This window comes from Mytilus californianus, unplaced genomic scaffold (genome assembly GCF_021869535.1).
Source record: "Mytilus californianus isolate M0D057914Y unplaced genomic scaffold, xbMytCali1.0.p SCAF_2, whole genome shotgun sequence".
NCBI classification, from domain to species: domain Eukaryota; kingdom Metazoa; phylum Mollusca; class Bivalvia; order Mytilida; family Mytilidae; genus Mytilus; species Mytilus californianus.
Genome location: NW_026262668.1, coordinates 28203651 through 28225708, shown reverse-complemented (window position 1 = coordinate 28225708; position 22058 = coordinate 28203651). Strand labels below are relative to the sequence as shown.

General features: G+C 31.6%; 1 protein-coding gene across 1 annotated transcript in view; it reads right to left on the bottom strand.

The window, feature by feature from the left end:
- Positions 1-569: 569 nt before the first annotated feature.
- Positions 570-22058, bottom strand: part of LOC127729611 (uncharacterized protein C05D11.1-like) — a 44094-nt gene continuing 22605 nt past the window's right edge. The window contains exons 13-23 of the mRNA XM_052237455.1: positions 19803-19979; positions 18568-18670; positions 15661-15791; positions 13900-14080; positions 12337-12422; positions 11752-11912; positions 9264-9494; positions 7965-8058; positions 5666-5826; positions 3447-3599; positions 570-688 (exon numbers count right to left, since the gene is read on the bottom strand). Of these exons, the coding sequence (XP_052093415.1) occupies positions 628-688; positions 3447-3599; positions 5666-5826; positions 7965-8058; positions 9264-9494; positions 11752-11912; positions 12337-12422; positions 13900-14080; positions 15661-15791; positions 18568-18670; positions 19803-19979 (1539 nt within the window). The 3' untranslated portion in view covers positions 570-627. The remainder of the gene's footprint in view (positions 689-3446; positions 3600-5665; positions 5827-7964; positions 8059-9263; positions 9495-11751; positions 11913-12336; positions 12423-13899; positions 14081-15660; positions 15792-18567; positions 18671-19802; positions 19980-22058) is intronic.

The following is a 22058-nucleotide window of genomic DNA, read 5'->3' as shown; positions in this document are numbered from 1 at the left end:
ACTATATTTTTTATGTTCAGTGAACCTTGAAACGGGGGTTCATAATCCTCAGTTGGCATATAACTTTAATAGTTCACATCATAAAGAACAAGTGTACTAAGTTTCAAGTTTATGTGACCACAACTCTATGGTAAACTTCCTTGACCAAAAACTTTAACTTGATTTAGGATGGATTGAAAACATACCGATATTGTGAAGACCAGAAAACATAATGCCCCCTAGTTTCATAGGTAGAGCATAAACATGATATATGATATATGTATCCTTCCTATGCAGTCTTCTTTGAATAGATAATCAAACCGTGAGAATATTACTGGGAATTTGTGCATTTCATTGAATCATTGAGAATATTACAGTGAATAGGTGCATTTCAGTAAATCATTTCACCTTTCATTCATTTATAGCATGTCAACACATCCTGTTTACACAATTTCATGTGTTCATTGGGAATTATCTTTTTTTTCACATGGGTTTCATTACTACATTTTCACAGGACCCTTATAGATGCATCCTTGTCTTAGTTTCACATGAGCTGGAATTCTGTAGTGTGTGCAACATAAATATCAGAATTAAAAGAGAACTTTTATTTTTAACTGTCAACAAATTTTAACTTCCATTAGAATGAATTTAAAGTCCACAAAGAAAATCCTCCTCTAAAGAATCAAGGACTGTCAGATTTACTCCAAATCTGTAAAATAAAAAATATTAATAGATTTTACTACTTTCTATAACAAATGTATTGGCATGTCACTTCATCAGTGAAATTTATTATCTATTTTTCTTTAATTTAATGGCTGTATACTGTAAATTCAGAAATTATTGTGTGAAAATTGCTATGGTTTATTTTTCACATAATTACAAACTAACATTTGAAATTTAGATAGTATTATGCGTATGCAACATGTTCTGAAATTGCAATAATTAATCTTGCATATGTGTCTTGTGATAAACAATAGCCCTTAATAAACACACTAAATTTTGAATTCACAACTAATTTTTAATAAGATGTTCTGCTTTTACTTTGTAAACAACAGCATGATCAAATTATTGATTTTTATATATATTTAGTACCATGAATTGGGGTCAAAACTCTAATTTGGCATTAAAATTAGAAAGATCATATCATAGGGAGCATGTGTACTTAGTTTCAAGTTGATTGCACTTCAACTTTATCAAAAACTACCTTGATCAAAAAAGACAGATGGATGGATGGACGTACAGACGGACAAACAGAAGAACGGACGCAGACCGAAAAACATAATGCCCCTAGGTGGGGCATAAAAAAATCTCTGCAAAATTTCATCAATGATATTGGCGCATTAACGTCATGTCACAACAGGATGTCATACAAACTAACACTCTCAAGATGAAGGTTGTGCAATTACTTGTACGCTTCAAATTTGGATAATATCTTATTAGAATGGAGTTTTGATGTACAGACTTATGTCAAAATTGAAGATAATTCCAAGCTTAAGACGGCATCCACATATGGTTGTCTCAGACAATGACAATTCCTTACAATTTGGTGCCATTCTCCAAACTATAGGAACACTATATGTTGTTGGTATATAAATTCCTCTTTAAATGATATAAAATAATCAAAGGGTCACTGACTTGGTTTTGGTGTATATAGCAAATTGTTATCTAGTTGGTAGTGAAAAACATCAAAAATCAACGATTTAAGGCCAACAACACAACGTTAGGCTTATTTCTACATTTTGTGGTATTTTTTCACCCAGACCAAGACCACTACTTTGAATGATGTTTACCCTAAAAACTAAGTCGGCGACCCCATTATTATTATACATCATTAAAACGGAAATATATGTACCTACAACATATGGTTTTTTTTACGAAAAATCTATGGACTTGAAATTGGAGATTTGATGATTTAAGACAAATTTAAGAATGTTTTTCGCCGATTTCATGTGCTTTCTATACAAATATTCACCTATTTTGAAAGAATTCAATCAGTGATATCTCAGACAACTAAAATGATATAAGCATTATTTTTTTTCGATTTTCAGTTATACCGGGTAGTTGAACGTGGTTAAGTTATATGCAAAATTTTACCTAAATCTATGACAAAGTCCATTTACTGTTACTTAACCGTAAGAGTAATATTTTAACTCAATGTGTACTCAATTAATGGTTTCAAACAAATTAACTATTTGTACTTATTGTATTGGTGAACATTTCTAATATTAACTGTTTCTGTTTCAGTTTTCAAAATGATAGTCAAAAACATTAAAATTGGCCAAAAATTATCATTTAGACAAAATTGCTCCTATAAGTGGTTCATTGACAGTTTTGGTTATCTGGCATATTGTAGATCTTGAATCACTGGTCATTTTTGCTATTTACATTTTCTGTATACTGTAAATTAATTTATATTTGTTGGATACAAATTTTTGTGGATTTTGTGGGTATAGCTTATGCACAAACTAAGATGTTCAACTAAGTGCCAATTATCTATAGACTTTGACGAAACTGCGAAATCAAATATCCACGAAAACACCTTTTTCCTCAATCCACAAAAAAATAAATGAATCCACAGTATATATTATTTTTTTCAAAGACAAAACTGCTAGAATTTGCCTATAAAGGAGTCAATTGATATTTCAGTCATATTGACATTATTGTAGATTTTGTATTTCTGATACTTTCTGCTGGTTACAGTGTCTGTTTATTTACTTTAGTTTTGAAGGGAAATAACTCAAATAAGTCAATAAGAATTTGTCTTATAGTTTTTAGGTAAAATGGTAGAAATTGACATTCTGTGCATATTACTTCTGTCTGAGTTTATTTATCTACCATTATTTCATATAATCAGACAAACACTTGCATTTTACTCTTAAATTCTATTTTCAGCTTTTGCAGTCATGTTGGTTACTCAGGAAAACAAAAAACACAATTTTTTTACTTTCATGATACCCTAAGGATCATTCAGGCCAAGTTAGATTGAAATTGGTTCCATGGTTTCAGAGGAAAATGTTTTCAGAAAAGTTACAACTAGCAACAAAGACTACAAAACTGAACTGAAGTGATGGCAAAAAGTCACATGGTCTGTTGGGCCACTGAAGAACATAGATTCTACATCTTAGAGGCAAATTGGAGAGAATTTGAAATGCAATTACTTTTCGATGCAACTTGGCCTAAATTTGTGCATCCTCCTGTTTCAGCCTATTCATCTTTGAAGACCATACAGTGATATCTAACTGTCCCTTTCCACCCAATCAGCGTCTCACTGATCCCATTAAGTATTTTTCCCTTAAGAAAGTCTTTTCACTAACATGAAACATTGCTAGATAATTGAAGGATGGACTCCTTCTAAAAAAATTACACCAGTGTCATAAAAAAGCAATATATACATAATACATCTTAACATGTGACAATTTGAAGACAAACCAAGTATAACAGCAAATTAAAAATGGCTGGAGACTTACTGCTTGAAATCATTTGCTGTTTCTTTAACTTTGGATGGATTGCAGCAGACAGCTGTTCTCACTTTGTCTGAATCAAATAGCGGTGCAATGTATGTAGAACCAATTCTCTTCAAATCTTCAATGGTTACTGCGGCTATTTTCATCAGCATTTCCCTAAAGACAAGAGTATACTATTTAAAAACTATTCAAGTTATCTTAAAATTATTAAAGTTGTGTTAAAACTGATTAAAAGGAATTATAACTGGAGTTGACAGATCATGTTTTCCACAAACTCAATTATGTCTGCAGTATTTACAAATAAACATTTATTTTTGATAGTTGTAAAAACAGTAAATATATGATTCTAAAATAGTTAGATTTTATGGTTGTTGTTTGCTTAATGTCCAGTGGCAAATATTGCAAGCCAATTCAGCCAGTAGAATACTAATGTTGGTGTTTGATGTGGTCTGTTGTGCTGTCCAGGAGTTTTTGTGACTTCTGCCATCCTTTGTATGTATTTTCTAGATGCCTCATATCTCCTTTTATTCATATATCAAAGAGATTAACAAAAATCATCTTTAATCAAAAGCAGTGATCATGTTTTTCATCAACTGGCATTCGAGAATGAGCCCTCTATATCATGATTTTTTTTTCAGCTTGAGCTCTTCATTGAGGCACAAGCTGAGTGATCTACCGCCTGGAGTAGTTATTTTTACATATACAATTGAGAATGGAAATGGGGAATATGTCAAAGAGACAACAACCCGACCAAAGAACAGAAAACAGCCCAAATCCACCAATGGGTCTTCAACACAGCGAGAAAATCCTGCACCCAGAGCTGGTCCTATATAACATCTCTGTTGACACAGAGATATATCTTGCCTGTCGGCAGAAATTTAGAAAAAGACAATTTGATGGACAGCAATATTGCTAATTAATTGAAAGTCACTGGACCATGACTTACGGGGGCAGGGCCTCAAAAAAAGTTGTCAAACTGATATGTACTGTACTGATAGTAATGCAACTTCATAGAAAATATCATTGATCCATCACAAGTAGTTCCTATCAAACTGACTTTAAAATAAGCAGAAAACTTAACATTGAAAATTGCTTATTAATTGACAGTCGATGGATTATGACCTAGGAGCAGTGCCTCGAAATAGCCTTCAAACTGATATGAACTCACTCTGATATCCAGTTGAAATCAAACAAAAGAAATGGAATTTTTTATAAGAGAAGGTAAAAAAGGCCAAGTTGATATATTTGAATTGTTTACATCTGTTTCTATGGGCTTTAAAATTTTAATTAAGGTGCATAATTTAGGATTTTAAGCATCTTATGTACATGTTTTTACTTAAATTGTAGTATGGAGTGTTGAGATATTTGATAACATTTAACTTAAAGACATATTTTCACAAAACAGTCTGCCCTTCCATGACATATTTAATTAGAATTTATTTTTTTGTGTTTTTTAACTTTCAAAAATTCCCCCAACAACCAATCAGACAATAGTTTTAAGTTGACTATAGGGTTGAAAGTACATTAAACGATGCTTAATAGCTAGCACATATATTTGTCTTTTAAATACAACTGCCATATAAGGACCATGATGATGCTATGTGGATAAATTTATTGGTTTTCAAGAGCTAAATTGACAGTGCGTCATCCCTACAATGGCTTCCATTTTTATGATTGAAAAAATTTGGTGGCGTAATTTGGGGAGATAATTTTGACGAAGTAGAATCCTGACTGTATTGATTGTAATGCAACTTTATAGAAAATATCATTGATCTATCACAAGTAGTTCCTATCAAACTAACTTAAGCAGGTCGAGGTCAAGTGAAAACTGTCTGACAGGCATGAGGACCTTGCAAGGTACGCACATACTAAATATAGTTATCCTATTACTCATAATAAGAAAGAAATCAACATTACAAAAAATCTTAACTTTTTTTCAAGTAGTCACTGAACCATTAAAATGAGGTCAAGGCCAATGGACATATGACACACGGAAACTACATATTATAAGGCATCTATATACAAAGTGTGAAGCAACTAGGTCTTCTACCTTCTGAAATATTAGCTTTTAAGAAGTTGGCTAATGCCGCCGCCGGATCACTATCCCTATGTCAAGCTTTCTGCGACAAAAGTCGCAGGCTCCACAAAAAATAGGTGTACAATACATATTAACTTAAAAAAGACTTTTTTTTACAGATGGTCCAGTTACTATGGTAACTTACTTATTGTAGTTATGATCCACCCCTCTGAAGTAAGACAACAGTGACTGCTGAGCTACTTTAGTAACTGTTTTCTCCTCTTCTATAATCTCAAATATTAGACTACTTCTGGCTGATTCTAATTCCACCTCTGAAAAACTATTCTCACCATTGATGTAACCCATCTGTAACAGGAAATTTACTACTAATATTTGTTTAGCTAAGAGGTATATATACCATGTATAAAATTACCATACAAAACTTATCCTCTGGTCAATGATCAGTCCTTGTAATTGTAATTTTTGCCATTTGTAACCACATTATTCAAGAACTAAATGCCTCTTTTTGTGATTTTTTTGTTAGTGTAAAAGAGTTGACTGACACACATTTTGTAAGAAGAGGTCATAGATGTTGGATTTTATTGGGAAATAAAACATAATTTTGGATTCTAGGTGATTGATGCCTGCCAATAAAAATAATGGAATATTAGGAAGCATTTATGTCATTGAGTAAATTTCATTTGTAATAACCTTGCTGACAAATGTCCTACATTTATTCTGCTACAAAAAAGGTGTTTATGTGATACAACTGATCTTCGTGGGTGTAAATAAATTTTCTTTGTGAAGGCATTATTTGTTTGTAGGGTATTATGTTGATGGTTTTAAGATTGACATTTTCATCTTCAATAAAAGAAATGTATTTTGTTTGCTACTGACATATGGTCTAAACTGGCAAAGGGGAAGGTTTGTGCACATGTAAAACTGACTTTACACAACTACATTTTGTGCCTGTACAAAGTCAGTCTATCTGGACCATGTGCTGTCATTGTTGTTTGTATTTAAAATTGAGAATGGAAATGGGGTATATGTCAAAGAGACAACAACCCGACCAAAGAGCAGACAACTGCCGAAGGCCACCAATGGGTCTTAAACGCATCGAGAAAATCCCACACCCGGAGGTGGTCCCTAGCTGGCCTGTATTTGCTTGCACGTTTGTTTTTTTTCAAGGGATTCTGGTGTCAGTAGTTGATGTGGTCATTAGGACAGTATTTTTGGCAATTCCTCTGATCCTTTTTTATGTTTTATCAATCAAGAATTTCACACAGTGAAATCTTAGGGACAACAGTTCATTTTAGCTTAATTTTATAATCAGCATTATTTAATCAGATGAAATACTTTCAATGGTTGCAAAAGTGGCCTGGTCAAAGCGATATCTTATTTCCCATTTTTACAAACAATATAACGTTTAAATAATTTACTGACCAAAAACAAATTTGATGACCCCTTATGCATCAGTAAAACCAAAAATTTTCAGCAGTTATATCGATCACTATCATTTAGATACAAAATTTGAGTTCATAAAAATCTAGATTCAAACAGACACTACAATGTCTTCTACTTAAAATAAATCTTTTTATACTTTTTATATTGAATTTGATGTCGTGGTAAGATGTTTTAATTGTCTGCACAGTATAAAATCAAAAACATCACTTATACTGTTCATCAAAATAATTGTTGAACCTCAATTTATAAAATTAGAACAATATGTGACCATAGGAAATGTCATTGTTTCTGGTGGAGAGTTGTCTCATTGGCAATCAAACCACATCTTCTTATTTTTATATTGGACATTAATAGCTCTAAATATATGTTAGAATCTAAACGTACCAAAAGTAGGATTTTATCACTATTTATTGCCACATAGTCAAATTAGTGTTTAGATCTCAACCCACCCCCTTCTTTAACCTCAGTCAGTGAATAAAAATACATAAAAGAATGTACAATACAAATCAGTAAAGGAAAACCAGTAAGTGGAATGGTTCGGTACCCACTAAATTATTTAACCCCACCACATTCTGTTTGTGCCTGTCTCAAGTCAAGAGTCTATAATTCAGTGGTTGTCACTTGTTGCTCTATATCATATTTGTTTTTCATTTGTTGTTTTGTACATAAATCAGGCCGTTTGTTTTCTCCTTTGAGTTTTTTTTAAACAGGTCATTTTGGGGCCTTTTAGAGCTTGCTGTGTGATATGGCTTTTGCTCACTGTTGAAGACACATCTTATTTTTATATCAATAGAAATAGAATAAAAGATAACAAAAACAAAACTTCAAGCAAAATACACTATCACAGAATGCTGTAGTTACCGAAAGCAAGCACAAGGAATTTCAGTGCTGAGAAATTCTGCAGTCCTACAAACTAATGTTGGTGGCTTAACTTCAGGACAAATTTCCTACTGCAATGTAATAAACAGTGTTGGAAGACAAGATCTTGTGGAATTCAACAAGATCTCAATTAAAACTAAATATATATGTACAGTACTTACAACAATGTTTTTGCCTTTCTCATAAGCATTCACAATGTGTGAGGATTTTGTCAATACATAAAACAATAGGTTCTTTTCTGGCTTCACATACATACTGGAAATAAAGACAAATAGAAAAATTCTAACTTGATCTATAACTTGTCATGGTGTAAACTATATAACAAATATCAAGTCAATATCTTCAAGCATTGTGGAAAAAAGTGTTGAAAACTGATTATTTAAGTGAATTTTCTAAGTCCAAGGACCATAACTCTGCACAAAATTATCAGACCGGAACAAAATTCGAACTTGATCTGTAACTTGTCATGATAAATTAATACACCAAATATCAATACAAATCAGTATCTTCGAAGCATAAAGAAAAAAAGTGTGGAAAACTGATTTGCTGGACTGACAGATGGACAGACAGACAGACAGACGGACGGAGTGCAAACCTAAAGTCCCCTTCAACTTCGTCGGGAGGGGACTAAAAAAATCAACACCAACTTCATTCATATTCTGCACCTAATATTTGTGAATTATGTAATTAAATTTTATATTTTGTCATTTTCTACTGCATAATTGATTCAGCAAGTATAGATCCTGAGGTTACAACAAAAAAAACAATATGAATTATGAAATAACATAAATGCCTCTTTTTGTTTTGATAGGTTTCTGTCCATCTGTAGAATGCCCAACATCTGTTTTTACTCATCTCTAAGGTAGTTTTAAGGTCAGACAAAGTTTCACTTTTATGGTAATACTAAATTACACTATCATGATCATATAAGTATTCTGAGTTAATTTACAATTATGTGTGAACAATATAGCAACTCTGCAATCATTTACTCTTTACAAAAAAAAATTAAAATTTTAGAATTCAATTTTCTCAATTGAGTGTTTTGAAAAAATATTGCATAACTAAATAAAAACAACAAACATAGATGACAGACAATTCAGCAGAATAAAGAAATATAAAAATATAGCAGTAAAGACTGCAAATTTTGCAGAGCCTTTTTTTCTGCTACAAAATATTATGAGCATTATCTATTTTGAAATAATTCATAACTTTATATGATTTATACATGGGACAAAAATAAAATGTTCCTGCAATTTTCTTCCTTAAAGGAGAAAACGTATGACAAACTGAATTTGTTGTGAAAAAAACATCCCTGGGTCTGCTTCAGAACAATGTGGTAAAAACCTGCTAATTATTTTGGTTCAACTTTTCGATATTTACCAACTCTTTTACCAATTAACTGTATCATTAAGAACCCTAAGATTACATAATTATTTTAGCATTAAATTCACATTCCTTACCTATAACCATAGGCCAGTCCAAGTCCACGAATCTGTTTCCACATTGGACCCTCAAGCTGTGTCATATATTGGATGAAGACCATAACAGCTGGTAGATCTTTGTGATAGAAATCTGATATACAAGGCACTGCTTGAATAAGGAATGATGACTCCACTGATCCAACACCAATAATAATTTGTCTGTGAGGCTTTTCAGCAGTTATAAACTCCAATGACGGTTTTACCTTTACCCTGAAATATTAAATCTCAGTTAAAAACTCAAAACATTGGTTTTTTGTTAACTTATTGCAACCCTTGATATGACAATTAATAAAAAATATTTCTAAAAAAATAATTAATAGAATTTTTTTTCTTTTAATTTGAGGTTAATGGAAGGTATAAACAATGCTGATGAATCATATTGAGAAATCTCAAGTCCTTATGACTCAAGATCTACAGCTTTTACCTATATAACATGAGGATACCCAAATTGTACCTTTTTTGACAGTTTATCACCTACGTTTATTTATCATCTAGACAAAAGTTTCCATTCCTTATTTATTTTATAGATGTATCCTTTTTTTCTATATAGTTACACCATGGAAGTAATATTGAAAGGAATAGCAACGTCGTCACTTCAAAGGTTTCATCTGCGTTACCGCCCATCTTTCGATAACTCGCTAATTGGTTTAATATATGGCATGGTAATTGACTCTCGGCATGTGATAGATCAAATCACTGACACTTAGCGGTCATTTTCGTGTTCCCGGAAAATTACGAATAGACCAGTTGTTGTCGTATATACGTACGAAGTAACCCGAATAGTTCACTCGTTACATTCCGCTGCTGTACGCTACCGAATAGAGTCAGTCGTTCAATGTTGATTTTAGTCTGTTTTTCCTATTTATTTCTTTTTCGATCTTAATAGTTTAGGCCGACAGTTATCACATATGGAATTTAAGAAAAAGGGTGGATCATTTTCAATTTTAATATTTAAAACCAGTTAATTAAGAAGCCATTTCTGAAAGTTAAGAAGATGATTGTACAAAAAATATGTTTCTACCCCCTTTTATTAAATACGAATAATCCAAGTCTTTCGTGTATACCAGGCAAATTAAATATTCACAATTTTAAACGTTTCTATTCTTTAATTTGTACATAAACAAAATCATATAAAATAAATTTGCGGTTAGACAGATAGCGTCAAGCTCATTTTGTTTGGTTGATTTTCTTTTTGCTGTAACGTGCTACATTAATATTAGTATTCAATTGTAAACACTTTTTTTAAAATAGATATGAATTTAACATGTTTACGAACTTATCATCCCGATTTTAATTGTCCAGTTTCAATAATGTAATCAATTACTTGAAAGTAAATATTTTTATAAATCTCGATAAACTTTGCACATTTCAACAGTAAAATATTCTATGTCTACATTTGTCTACATTATTTTGTTAAACATCATGTGAAACCTGATCGCTTCATCGTTACTACCTGTTTTACTCGTGATCCGCTTTTAACCGGAAAACACTTTTAGATCAGTTTAAAACAAACAGTAAAAAGCCAAAAATATGCAAAAATAAATATAATTGTCCATGTTAAACTGTTGTAGTTTAAACAATTCTAGTCCGTTTTTCAAGTTTTTTACATCATTCGATTTCTTTCTGAAGGTAGAAGTTTTATATGATCCACGCCACCTTGTTGTTAATAAACTAGGGATTTCCCACAGGTGATTTATAATTACCGGACTCGATAAAATCACGTGACTAATAAGAAATTCCACATGCCATTTTACAACCGCGGTATCACAGATAGTAACCAAAGGGGTCTTGCCGCTGAGACTATAATTGAATATAATCATATGACTTTAGTACAGAGCTCTGCAGGCCATAAATACATGCTAATTAGTCGTTGTTATTCCTTTTAAATATTACTTCCATGGTTACACCAACTCAATATTGAATCCATATTGAACCATAGAAGAACGTGTTTGAACCGACCTCCGATTGATCCATGATTCTGTAATGAGGAGTACCCAAATTGCATTCATGCTTAAATTCACATCCGTAAAATTTGAATATCTGATGTTTTGTTTTATTTCTCCAAATATTTAGAACAATTGACAATAGTCCATGCTTACTATTCATTTTTTTTTAGAAATGGATGCCTGTCACATATTCTAATTGTTAATTTTTTAAAGTTGACTTTTCGTTGACATTGCATGTTGACATATCTGTAGATTCTACTTTTTCCAGTGAATACTTTATCTGTTGATATATACTGTGAATGTTTTGTGTATATTTATATATGTATTTACCTATGTTGAAAGACTTGCATAATGTCAAATTATAAAAATATAAATTGTTAAGTTTCTTAAGAAAACTTAAGTAAAATTTGTGCTGCTATTTTTGCTAAATGGGTGCAATTTGGGTACTGTGACGTTAGGGATATAATTTATTTTTGACCCTCAAATTATTTTTTAAATCATGATTTAAAAAAAAAACTTACTTATCAACAGATGTAGTAGACAGTTTTTCTTTTGGCACAAATACCTTCCATGGTTCTTCTAGAGCAGACGACACTTTTGCAACATTGTCAACTTGAAGAGATAAATGAATCCTTAAATCTGCTGTAAGGGAATCCCTTATCCTCTCCATGATTTTTAGTACCTGGAGCAGAAAACACAAACTTTTTCAAATGCACAATTTTTTTATCGTGAAATTTTTTTACAAGATACCACCCATGTGTTCCCTTAACATGTTCTTTTACAAAGTAATTACTTCTTTTTTAACTTTTAGTTGCCCTTACACTAAAATAGGTCTAACTTTTAACGGTCAAAGTCTTGTAACTTCAACAAAATATGTCAAATCTAAATTACAATTTAGTATGGCCAACAATACACAATGACAAAAAACCCAATTATATAAAAATAAGAATGGATTGTCTCTGAGGAATTGTGTTCACAATATAGTAAGAGATATAATAAAACCTGATTCTGGAACACACCATATCAATCTTTCATTTCAAAGTCTACCAAGAAACCCCCCTCTCACCTTCCAACTTTTTTTATGCAAAAGCCCAACAAATATTTACCTTTTCACTATTTTCATCAAGCTGAGTTTGTAAATTTTTCAAAAACTTTTCCTGTCTGACTAAACTTGCAGCAGTTATGTTACAACCTACAAAATGCAAATAAAAGTTGACAAGGCCAAAATCTGCTTTTTTCAATTCCTTGAAATCTTAACTGTTCCTTTGAAAATTATAGATTTGGTACCTCAACATTTAAAAAAATTGTCAAAATTAATCTTTTAATCTTTGTACTTGAATAAAACATTGATATTCAATCTAAATGTACTTGCTCTTCATGAATAAAAAGGGCATGCAAAAAAGAAAATTCAATTAAACAGTGAATTTTCCTAAATCATAAATATTTAAGCCAAAGATACTAAGAAATAATATACAGGACAATCCACGCCAAAAAAAAAATTCACATAGGAAGTGTATTTTGTGTCCTGACGAAAATATTTTTGGGTGACAAGTGTGCTCTATATCAATTTAGCCAAAATGTTTTTTCTCTAAAATTGGGAAAATCCCCAACTATGATATCAAAGCTTTCAAAAGCTAACCTTATATTTACAATACTTTTGAGGCCTATCTTGAGAAGGTAAAAATGTAACCAATAATAGTACCATTCAAGTTTTTGATTGTTGGTTGATTTACAGGTCCAAGTAAGCTAAGAATATACCTTCCACTTTAAATTGAACATGAATGCTATTATGACATATATTTAATACATGTAGTTAGAATAACATAAACAAATCTTTGCTAAAGGACAATTATTAAAGGCAATTAGAGAAAGTTCAGTTTATAAAGGGGCACAACTCTTTTATGATGACTGAAAATTGAAACTCCAACTGTATATAAAAAAATATCCAGGTTTTTGGTTATAACAAATTTCTATTACATCTGAAAGTTTACCTTTTCCTGTACTGAACATAGTTAAGGCTATTCCATTAAAAGGAATGTGGAAGCATAGCAATCGACTTAGAAATTTACACCACAATTAACATACTTTCTTTAAAAAACTTTGCATACATCAATGGACATAATTGACCCACGACCCATGTCCAAAAATAAAAACACTACTTCCTACCTCTTACATTCATTCTAATGAAATAGCCCTTACAATATTCAGTTGCCTTTAAAACAAATTAATGAATGGCTATTATTTATTTTGAATTTATTGAACCATAAAATTAATTTTTGACTCTTCACATTGAATAATCCGCCAAGTGGATTATGTAAAATGTGAAGAGTCAAAAATTAATTTTATGGTTTAATAAATTCAAAGTAAATTATTGTCATTCATTATAAATAAATTTATATAAAAAATAAGGCTCAAAGAGCTTTTTATATTATTTATATTAACAATAACAACATACACACATGTTGGCGTATGAATACACTACGTTAGAGTGGGCGTGTCGCCATAAAAATTGACAACATTGAAAATAAAGGTAATACTTTTAACCAATCAGAAGACAGTAAATACATCAAATTTATTTATTGATTAATAATGCACAAAATTGAAACGATATGACAATAACCAAACATATTTATAAAGTTTACAAGTAACAATATTATCAATAAACCTACCTTTGGTATATGTCAGATCTAGAAATACAGTACGGACCACTTTAAAACCACTTCTTTTTAAGGATGAGATGCTATTTGCCATTTTTTGTGCTACGATTTTGAGTCTTTCTGCCGTGAACTGTGTGTGGAACAATACGTCTTTCAACCATTGAATACCTTTCAAGTACTTGTCTTCTTCAAACTGTAAATAAAGTTATATGACATATATATAAGGGCTATTCCATTAAAATGAATATGGGAAGCTAGGAAGGGAAGTTTTATTTTTTGGACATTGGCCATTGGTCATTTATGTTTGCATGTCCATTTGATATACTGTGAATTAATTTATTTACAAGGATTAAGGAAACATTGCATTTTTATGGATATTTGATTTCGTGGTTTTACAAAAGTCTGCATACAAGCCTATAGAAAATTTGCACTTTGTTGAACATTTAAATTATGGGTTCACCTGTAACCAATAAATCCATGCAAATTGGTATCCAACGAATTACTATGAATCCAAATTATGCAAAGTTGTTGTGGGGGGATTTTGAAAGTCCCTTTCAACCATCCCACATTCATTGAAATGGAATACTATACTTTTAGAAATATGTCCTTTTTGTGTCAAAAACCACTTTCAAGTACAAAAAATACGGTAAAGCAAATAAGCTCAACTTGCAAAATTTCTATTTTATTTCTTAAAAAATAAAGAATGGTTGGTCATTATTTTTTTTGTTTGTTTCATGATCATCTATTCCATATCAAATGAATTTCTATGAGGATTGTTGAAGAAAAATTTCTACTTGAGGTCTTTCAAGGCACTTGTTCCTTACCCCTTACCATAGACTTAAGGTTTTACAGTTTATTCCACAGGTTTTGAATTGTTCAACAAAAATCTATTTAAAAAAAGGAATTTTCAGAGACCCCAAAGATCTTTTTCTGAAACAGTCCTATAAAATGTACTGCAGTAAATTCAGAAATTATTACTGTGATTGTTGAACAATGGACTCACATGCAAATATTAATTATTGTGATTTCAGGAAATACTTCATATCAATAATGCTATAAAAATTTCAAATGAGAGTATGCTTTTATGTAAAACATATTCCATTGCAATTTTCGCACTTTTAAAAACATCACAATAATTTCTGAATTTACAGATCATAAATAGGAATTATGGCTATTTGCCGCTGTTATTCAAAATAAAATGTTTCCCTAAATGATAAAGGTCATACATGATACATCAAAACTATGCAGAAATATAGATGGTCTGTGCGATTGTTTTTAATATACAAACAGGTTTAAATGACGCTAATAAATTTCATTTGAATTCTAAAAGAAGAAAGGAGTGTTTAATTGCATGAAAAATACATAAGAAATAACAAGAATTTCAAAATATTTATAATTTTACCACCCCATGTTATGGTATTCTTCATGTTTTAAACGATGAAACCATGAAATAATTCCCTAATTGTGATAATTATCATTGTATATCAGTAAAAGATTGACACTTAATAAATAAAATAACTTTTTTGCTTTGAATCACATGCAAAGTTACAGTTTCATTCAATATTTATGCCATTTTCAATTTTTTTTGGCTATAATTCAATTGGGTAGAATAAGAATAGAATTAGGAACATGTCCTGGAGAGGAGAAGGTATTAAATAACAGTATGAGTATTCAAGACCCAGATCAATCATTATTCCTTTATGTTGACGTAATTGATGATACTACAAAGCCCTTCGTACCCTTTTTAGAAAGGTTAAACTTGTATAATATTACCTTTAACTCAACTTGTACGATTTGTGGGTAAGTACCACATAAAAACTTTGATCCCCCTACACCCACTTGTCCACTGAATGATATAGTATCTGCCTCTAGCTGTTTGATCACTTCCTCATGGTCAATTAGTTCTGAAAAAATATGTCATTACCCATAAGGGCAATTCATTATAAAATAGGAAACACTAAGGTTAGGGTTTGGTAGGCTATAATCTCAAATCTACTGGTACACAAACATGTATTTACTTTGGAACCCACACAATCCATACTTTTATAAAATAACATGATAATTCCTTTAAGGTTTTATTTTGTTTTCAAAATATAAAGTAAAGTAAATGCATACAAGAATTTGTCAAATTATTTTTTTTTATTTTTGAAATCATCCTACCCTCAACTTAAACTTTAACATACCTTAAACAAAGCTTTAACCTGATATGGAAAAGACAGAGGAATGACTTACAAATAGACAGATGTAAGGACCCTTCGATCAGAAAACATTATGCCCTCTAGATCTACTATCGTAGGTGGGGCATACAAATAAAAATAGACTGTTGACACAGAGATATGTCTCGCCTGTTGGCATAAAATTCAGAAAAAGACAATCAGATGGACAGCAACATTGCTAATTAATTCAAAGTTACTGAACCATGAACTAGTGGGCAGGGCATCGAAATGGTCAACAAACTGAGATGTACTGATAGTAATGCAACTTCATACAAAGTATTATTCATCTATCACAAGTAGTTCCTATCAAACTAACTTAAGCAGAAAACTAAACATTGAAAATTGCTATTTACCGTAATTCAAAGTCACTAGACCATGACCTAGAGGGAAGGGCCTCAAAATAGTCATCAAACAGACATGTACTGATAGTAATGCAACTTCATACAAAATATCATTCATTTATCACAAGTAGTTCCTATCAAACTATTAACTTAAGCAGAAAACTAAACATTGAAAATTCTCATTAATTCAAAGTCACTGGACCATAACTTAGGCGGCAGGGCCTCAAAATAGTCGTCAAACTGATATGTACTGATCATAATGCAACTACATACATAATATCATTGATCTATCACAAGTAGTTCCTATCAAACTAACTTTAGCAGAAAACTTAACATTGAATATGGCAAATTAATTTATGTCCCTGGACCATGACCTAGGGGGCAGGGCCTCAAAATAGTCCTCAAACTGATATATACTGAAAGTAATGCAACTTCATACAAAATATCATTGATCTATCATGTGTAGATCCAATCAAACTAGCTTAAGTAGAAAACTTAACAACTGTTGATGCTGTGATCGAAAAATTAGCAAACAATTATTTTTACTAAGTCCATTTAAATTGCATTTTTTTAAAAATACAGTCATTTGCAAAATCAAGTATCTACTTCTAAGAAGCAGAATTGTTTTCTGGACAACGAAATTGAACACAAATCCTGTGTTTTTGAAATTTCCACAAATTAAACCATGCAAACAAAAACACCTGGTTACTAAGCCCTCCTTTGAGGTGGATACCAAAGGTATGCAGGGAATCCCAATTTTTACATAAAATTGAGAAAATAATCAAGACACAATGCTTCATAGGAAAGCAGGTATTATTTAATTTTCATCAATATGATTCAGCATACTCTTCACTTTCATCAGGATAAATACAATGAAAATTTTCTTTCTGGTAGATGAAGAATGACGTCATAATTCACAATGGTAAGTATACAACATAAAATTCTTGCAAAAAATATAAAATAATATGTAATAGGTTTCAAAACTAAAACTATGAAATATGTTTGAAAAGATATTGTCAGTATTTTGGACTACATTTTTCTAGCAATTCTGATGCATTTCATCTGGCTTCAATCTTGAGAGAGAACTTTTACAATTGTGTAGGGAATGCTGTGAGGTTCTTGACCGACACAGAATGTTTAAGGCAATGTGTCTCTGATATAACAAATGTCTTTTAGTTTTGAACAAGAAAAAAACTCTGGTTACTTTTGTTTATTATACTCCACATTAAAATGCCAGATTTTGATAAGTTAATACCGAGGAGATATTCTATTCCATGGCATATATATTCTATCACCCTTCACAGAGATGCCTGATCAATTGAGTGCTTCATTAAATATGGATAGTTGGAATTTACATAACGTCATAGTTTATTACTTTCAATCTAAAATTTGGGAGACAATAATAACAGAACATTCAGTATAATAAACTAAATCTCATCTCATCTCATCTCCTCATTTTCATATAAATAACACATAGCTGAAAGGGTGATAGAGCAGGTTCTTACCCTCAAAAAACATAATCAACCTTGGCTTCACCTTGGTTGACAATGTTTTTTTATCAGGGTAACAATCTGCTCTATCACCCTCTCAGCTATTTGTTTAATAATTATATATTGTATTGCTGTTACACAATAAACCCTGCATGTGTTTACCATTTTCTGGCAAGTGTCCAATAAGTATCTATATTGTAACATAGGCTTTTTTAAAAACTCTTAGCTATTGTAATCTAAATTACTAAAATAAAAAAGTTTAATTCAGATAACCATATCTTCATAAAATTTTGACAAAATATTTACTTTGACCAGTTGACAAAAATATGAAAATTTCATGAAATTTGAACCACACAATTTACAGGAATAATTTCATTGGTAACACATGTACAGCAGTTTGACAAACAATAATTTTCATCATTGAGAAGCTTGATTTCTTTTTACTAATAGTATGTGATTAAATTGATCAGCTGATTTTAAGAGTTAACTCCCATAGGTGTTCTGTACCCCCTTAAACAATATAAATAAAATGGGCTACATTTACTTGCAAGAAAAAATGTTTAACTCATGCCTGATGTATGGTGTAAAACAAAGTAATATAAGATATCAGATTAAAAAAAATAAAATACAAACCTCCATTACGAAGAATTGGACTTTCAAAGATCACTTCACAAAATAATGGTAGATAATATCGATCTTCTTCAGATAACTCAGATGAGTCTAATAAGGCATTCACCTAAAATTTAAAACCATTGCTAATATCATAAAAAAAACATGATACAGTTTTAACACTTGGAAAATAACCAAGGTATTTAAATTCAGCAGGAAAAAATATTGAAAAGGTGACATGTCAGTTGAAATCTCAGGTAAAACAAGGCTAAATAGGAGGGACTTGTGTAGTGTAGGAAACTCCCAAAATGTCAGCTTACAGGTATTAGAATGGAACCTGACTGGGTGTACTGTTTATGACAAGCCAGTGATTAAATAGCAAAATTAAATCTTCATAATACTGAATGTCCAATTTTGAACATTAATTTTAGTCATTTCTATCCAAAAATTAGTCATGACTGGTTATTATGACTGTTTCTTTACATTTGTAAATAAACAGCTGCACCATGAGCGCATGATACGCCTGTCGCCTTTATTAATAGATATAAACCAGTCGCCAAAGTTTCATGAAAACTGCTCAAAGCATTTTTGAGTAATTGTACGAAAACTGGAAAATCCCCCTTTTTTAATGAATAAAACCCCATAACTCGAAAACATAATATCTAAAATTTATAAAAATCAAAAGGGAGCTCACATCAATAGATATAAACAATTCACCAAAGTTTCATGAAAACTGTTCAAAGCATTTTTGAGTTATTGTCCGAAAACTGGAAAATCCCCCTTTTTTAATGAATAAAGCACCATAACTCAGAAAAGTAAAATCCATAATTTATAAAAAAATCAAAAGGGAGCTAACGTCAATACATATAAACAATTCACCAAGTTTCATCCAAATTGGTTAAAGCGTTTTTCAGTTATAGTCCGACATGTTGACAACGGACAACGATATACCATAATACGTCCTGTAAACGGGCATATAAAAATAAAGGTCATGATATAAACAAGAGTTATAATTGATAAATAATTGATATATTTTAAACAAATTTACTGTAATTATTTCCCCAACTCCAGTAGGTATATGTAATTTTCCTTAAGATGGTTTGGGTTGTACAATTTTTAGCCTTTTTTCATTTATGATTCCATTGTTCTGCCCAAGTGTGACTGTTTAGCTTTTCTTATCATTTGTGATAATTAATCTAGTGTATCTTAGAAAACAAAGTTGCATGATTTTCTAAGATGATCCTAAATGATAGATATACCTCAACAAAATTGGTCTTGATGTCATCTAGTTGAAATTTACATGGAATCTCGGATAATGGAAACTTGTCAATTGTATCAGATTTTGCATAATTACAAGAGGTTTTCAGGGAATGGAAGTTGATCTTGGAAACATCTGGCACTGTTACATTTGTAAGCATAGACTCTGGTGCTTCTTTCTGTAAATATAAAATTTAAAATGAATAAAAGAAGAATTGGTGGACAGCAACCCAACAACAAAACCAACCGAAAGACATGTAGAGGGCAACATACAGTCTTTAACAAAATGAAAGTTTCTATGGAATAGTTCATGTTCATGATCAATTAGAGTAACACTAGTATTTCCCATCGGAAATTTATTTTTATCGGAATCAGATCTACCATTCAGCATGCCTCTCTTTACATTCTTCTATCATGGTTGTTAAGACATTAAAACAAGAGTGCACACGCTGAAATGTCTCGCCTTCTTTACTAATCATAGATATTATGTTGATAGTCCTAAATATAAAGCTTTATTACAACTGTCACATAAACTTAACATTAACCAAGTAACCTTAACATTGACCAATGAACCATGAAAATGAGGTCAAGGTCAGATGAACCATGCTAGGCAGGCATGTACAGCTAACAATTCTTCCATACAACAAATATAGTTGACCTATTGCTTATAGTTTAAGAAAAACAGACCAAAACACAAAAACTTAACACTGAGCAATGAACCTTGAAAATGAGGTCAAGGTCAAATAAAACCTGCGTGACTGCCAAATAGATCATAAAATATTTCCATACACCAAATATAGTTGAACTATTGCATATAGTATTAGAAAAAAAGACCAAAACTCAAAAAACTTAACTTTGACCACTGAACCATGAAAATGAGGTCAAGGTCAGATGACACCTGCCCCCTGACATGTACACCTTACAATCATTCCATACACCAAATATAGTAGACCTATGGCATACAGTATAAGAAAAACAGACCAAAACACAAAAACTTAACTATAACAACTGAACCATGAAAATGAGGTCAAGGTCAGATGACACCTGCCAGTTGGACATGTACACCTTACAGTCCTTCCATACACCAAATATACTAGACCTATTGCTTGTAGTATCTGAGATATGGACTTGACCACCAAAACTTAACCTTGTTCACTGATCCATGAAATGAGGTCAAGGTCAAGTGAAAACTGTCTGACGGGCATGAGGACCTTGCAAGGTACACACATACCAAATATAGTTGAACTATTGCATATAGTATTAGAAAAAAAGACCAAAACTCAAAAACTTAACTTTGACCACTGAACCTTGAAACTGAGGTCAAGGTCAGATGACACCTGCCCGCTAGACATGTACACCTTACAATCATTCCATACACCAAATATAGTAGACCTATGGCATACAGTATAAGAAAAACAGACTAAAACACAAAAACTTAACTATAACCACTGAACCATGAAAATGAGGTCAAGGTCAGATGACACCTGCCAGTTGGACATGTACACCTTACAGTCCTTCCATACACCGAATATACTAGACCTATTGCTTATAGTATCTGAGATATGGACTTGACCACCAAAACTTAACCTTGTTCACTGATCCATGAAATGAGGTCGAGGTCAAGTGAAAACTGTCTGACGGGCATGAGGACCTTGCAAGGTACGCACATACCAAATATAGTTATCCTATTACTTATAATAAGAGAGAATCTAACATTACAAAAAATCTTAACTTTTTTTTCAAGTAGTCACTGAACCATGAAAATGAGGTCAAGGACATTGGACATGTGACTGAAGGAAACTTCGTAACATGAGGCATCCATATACAAAGTATGAAGTATCCAGACCTTCCACCTTCTAAAATATAAAGCTTTTAAGAAATTAGCTAACGCCGCCGCCGCCGTAGCCGCCGCCGCCGCCGCCGGATCACTATCCCTATGTCGAGCTTTCTGCGACAAAAGTCGCAGGCTCGACAAAAATGGTTCAAAGTAAGTTTTAGTCTTTGAATTTTCAAATAATACTTTTGGATAAACAGTATTAATTCATTAAGTGGAGTTAATATTCAACAATTAATGACATTTATCCATGTTCTTATACTCTATATTCTTTTTAATTGTGTGGCAAAACTTTGTTAAAGAGAGGCCAAAGATATTAAAGGGATTTTCAAACTCAGAAGTCGAAAACAAACTGACAATGCCATGGCAAAAAATATAAATGCCAAGACATCAATTCTCCAGCTATAATGCAATAATCCAATGG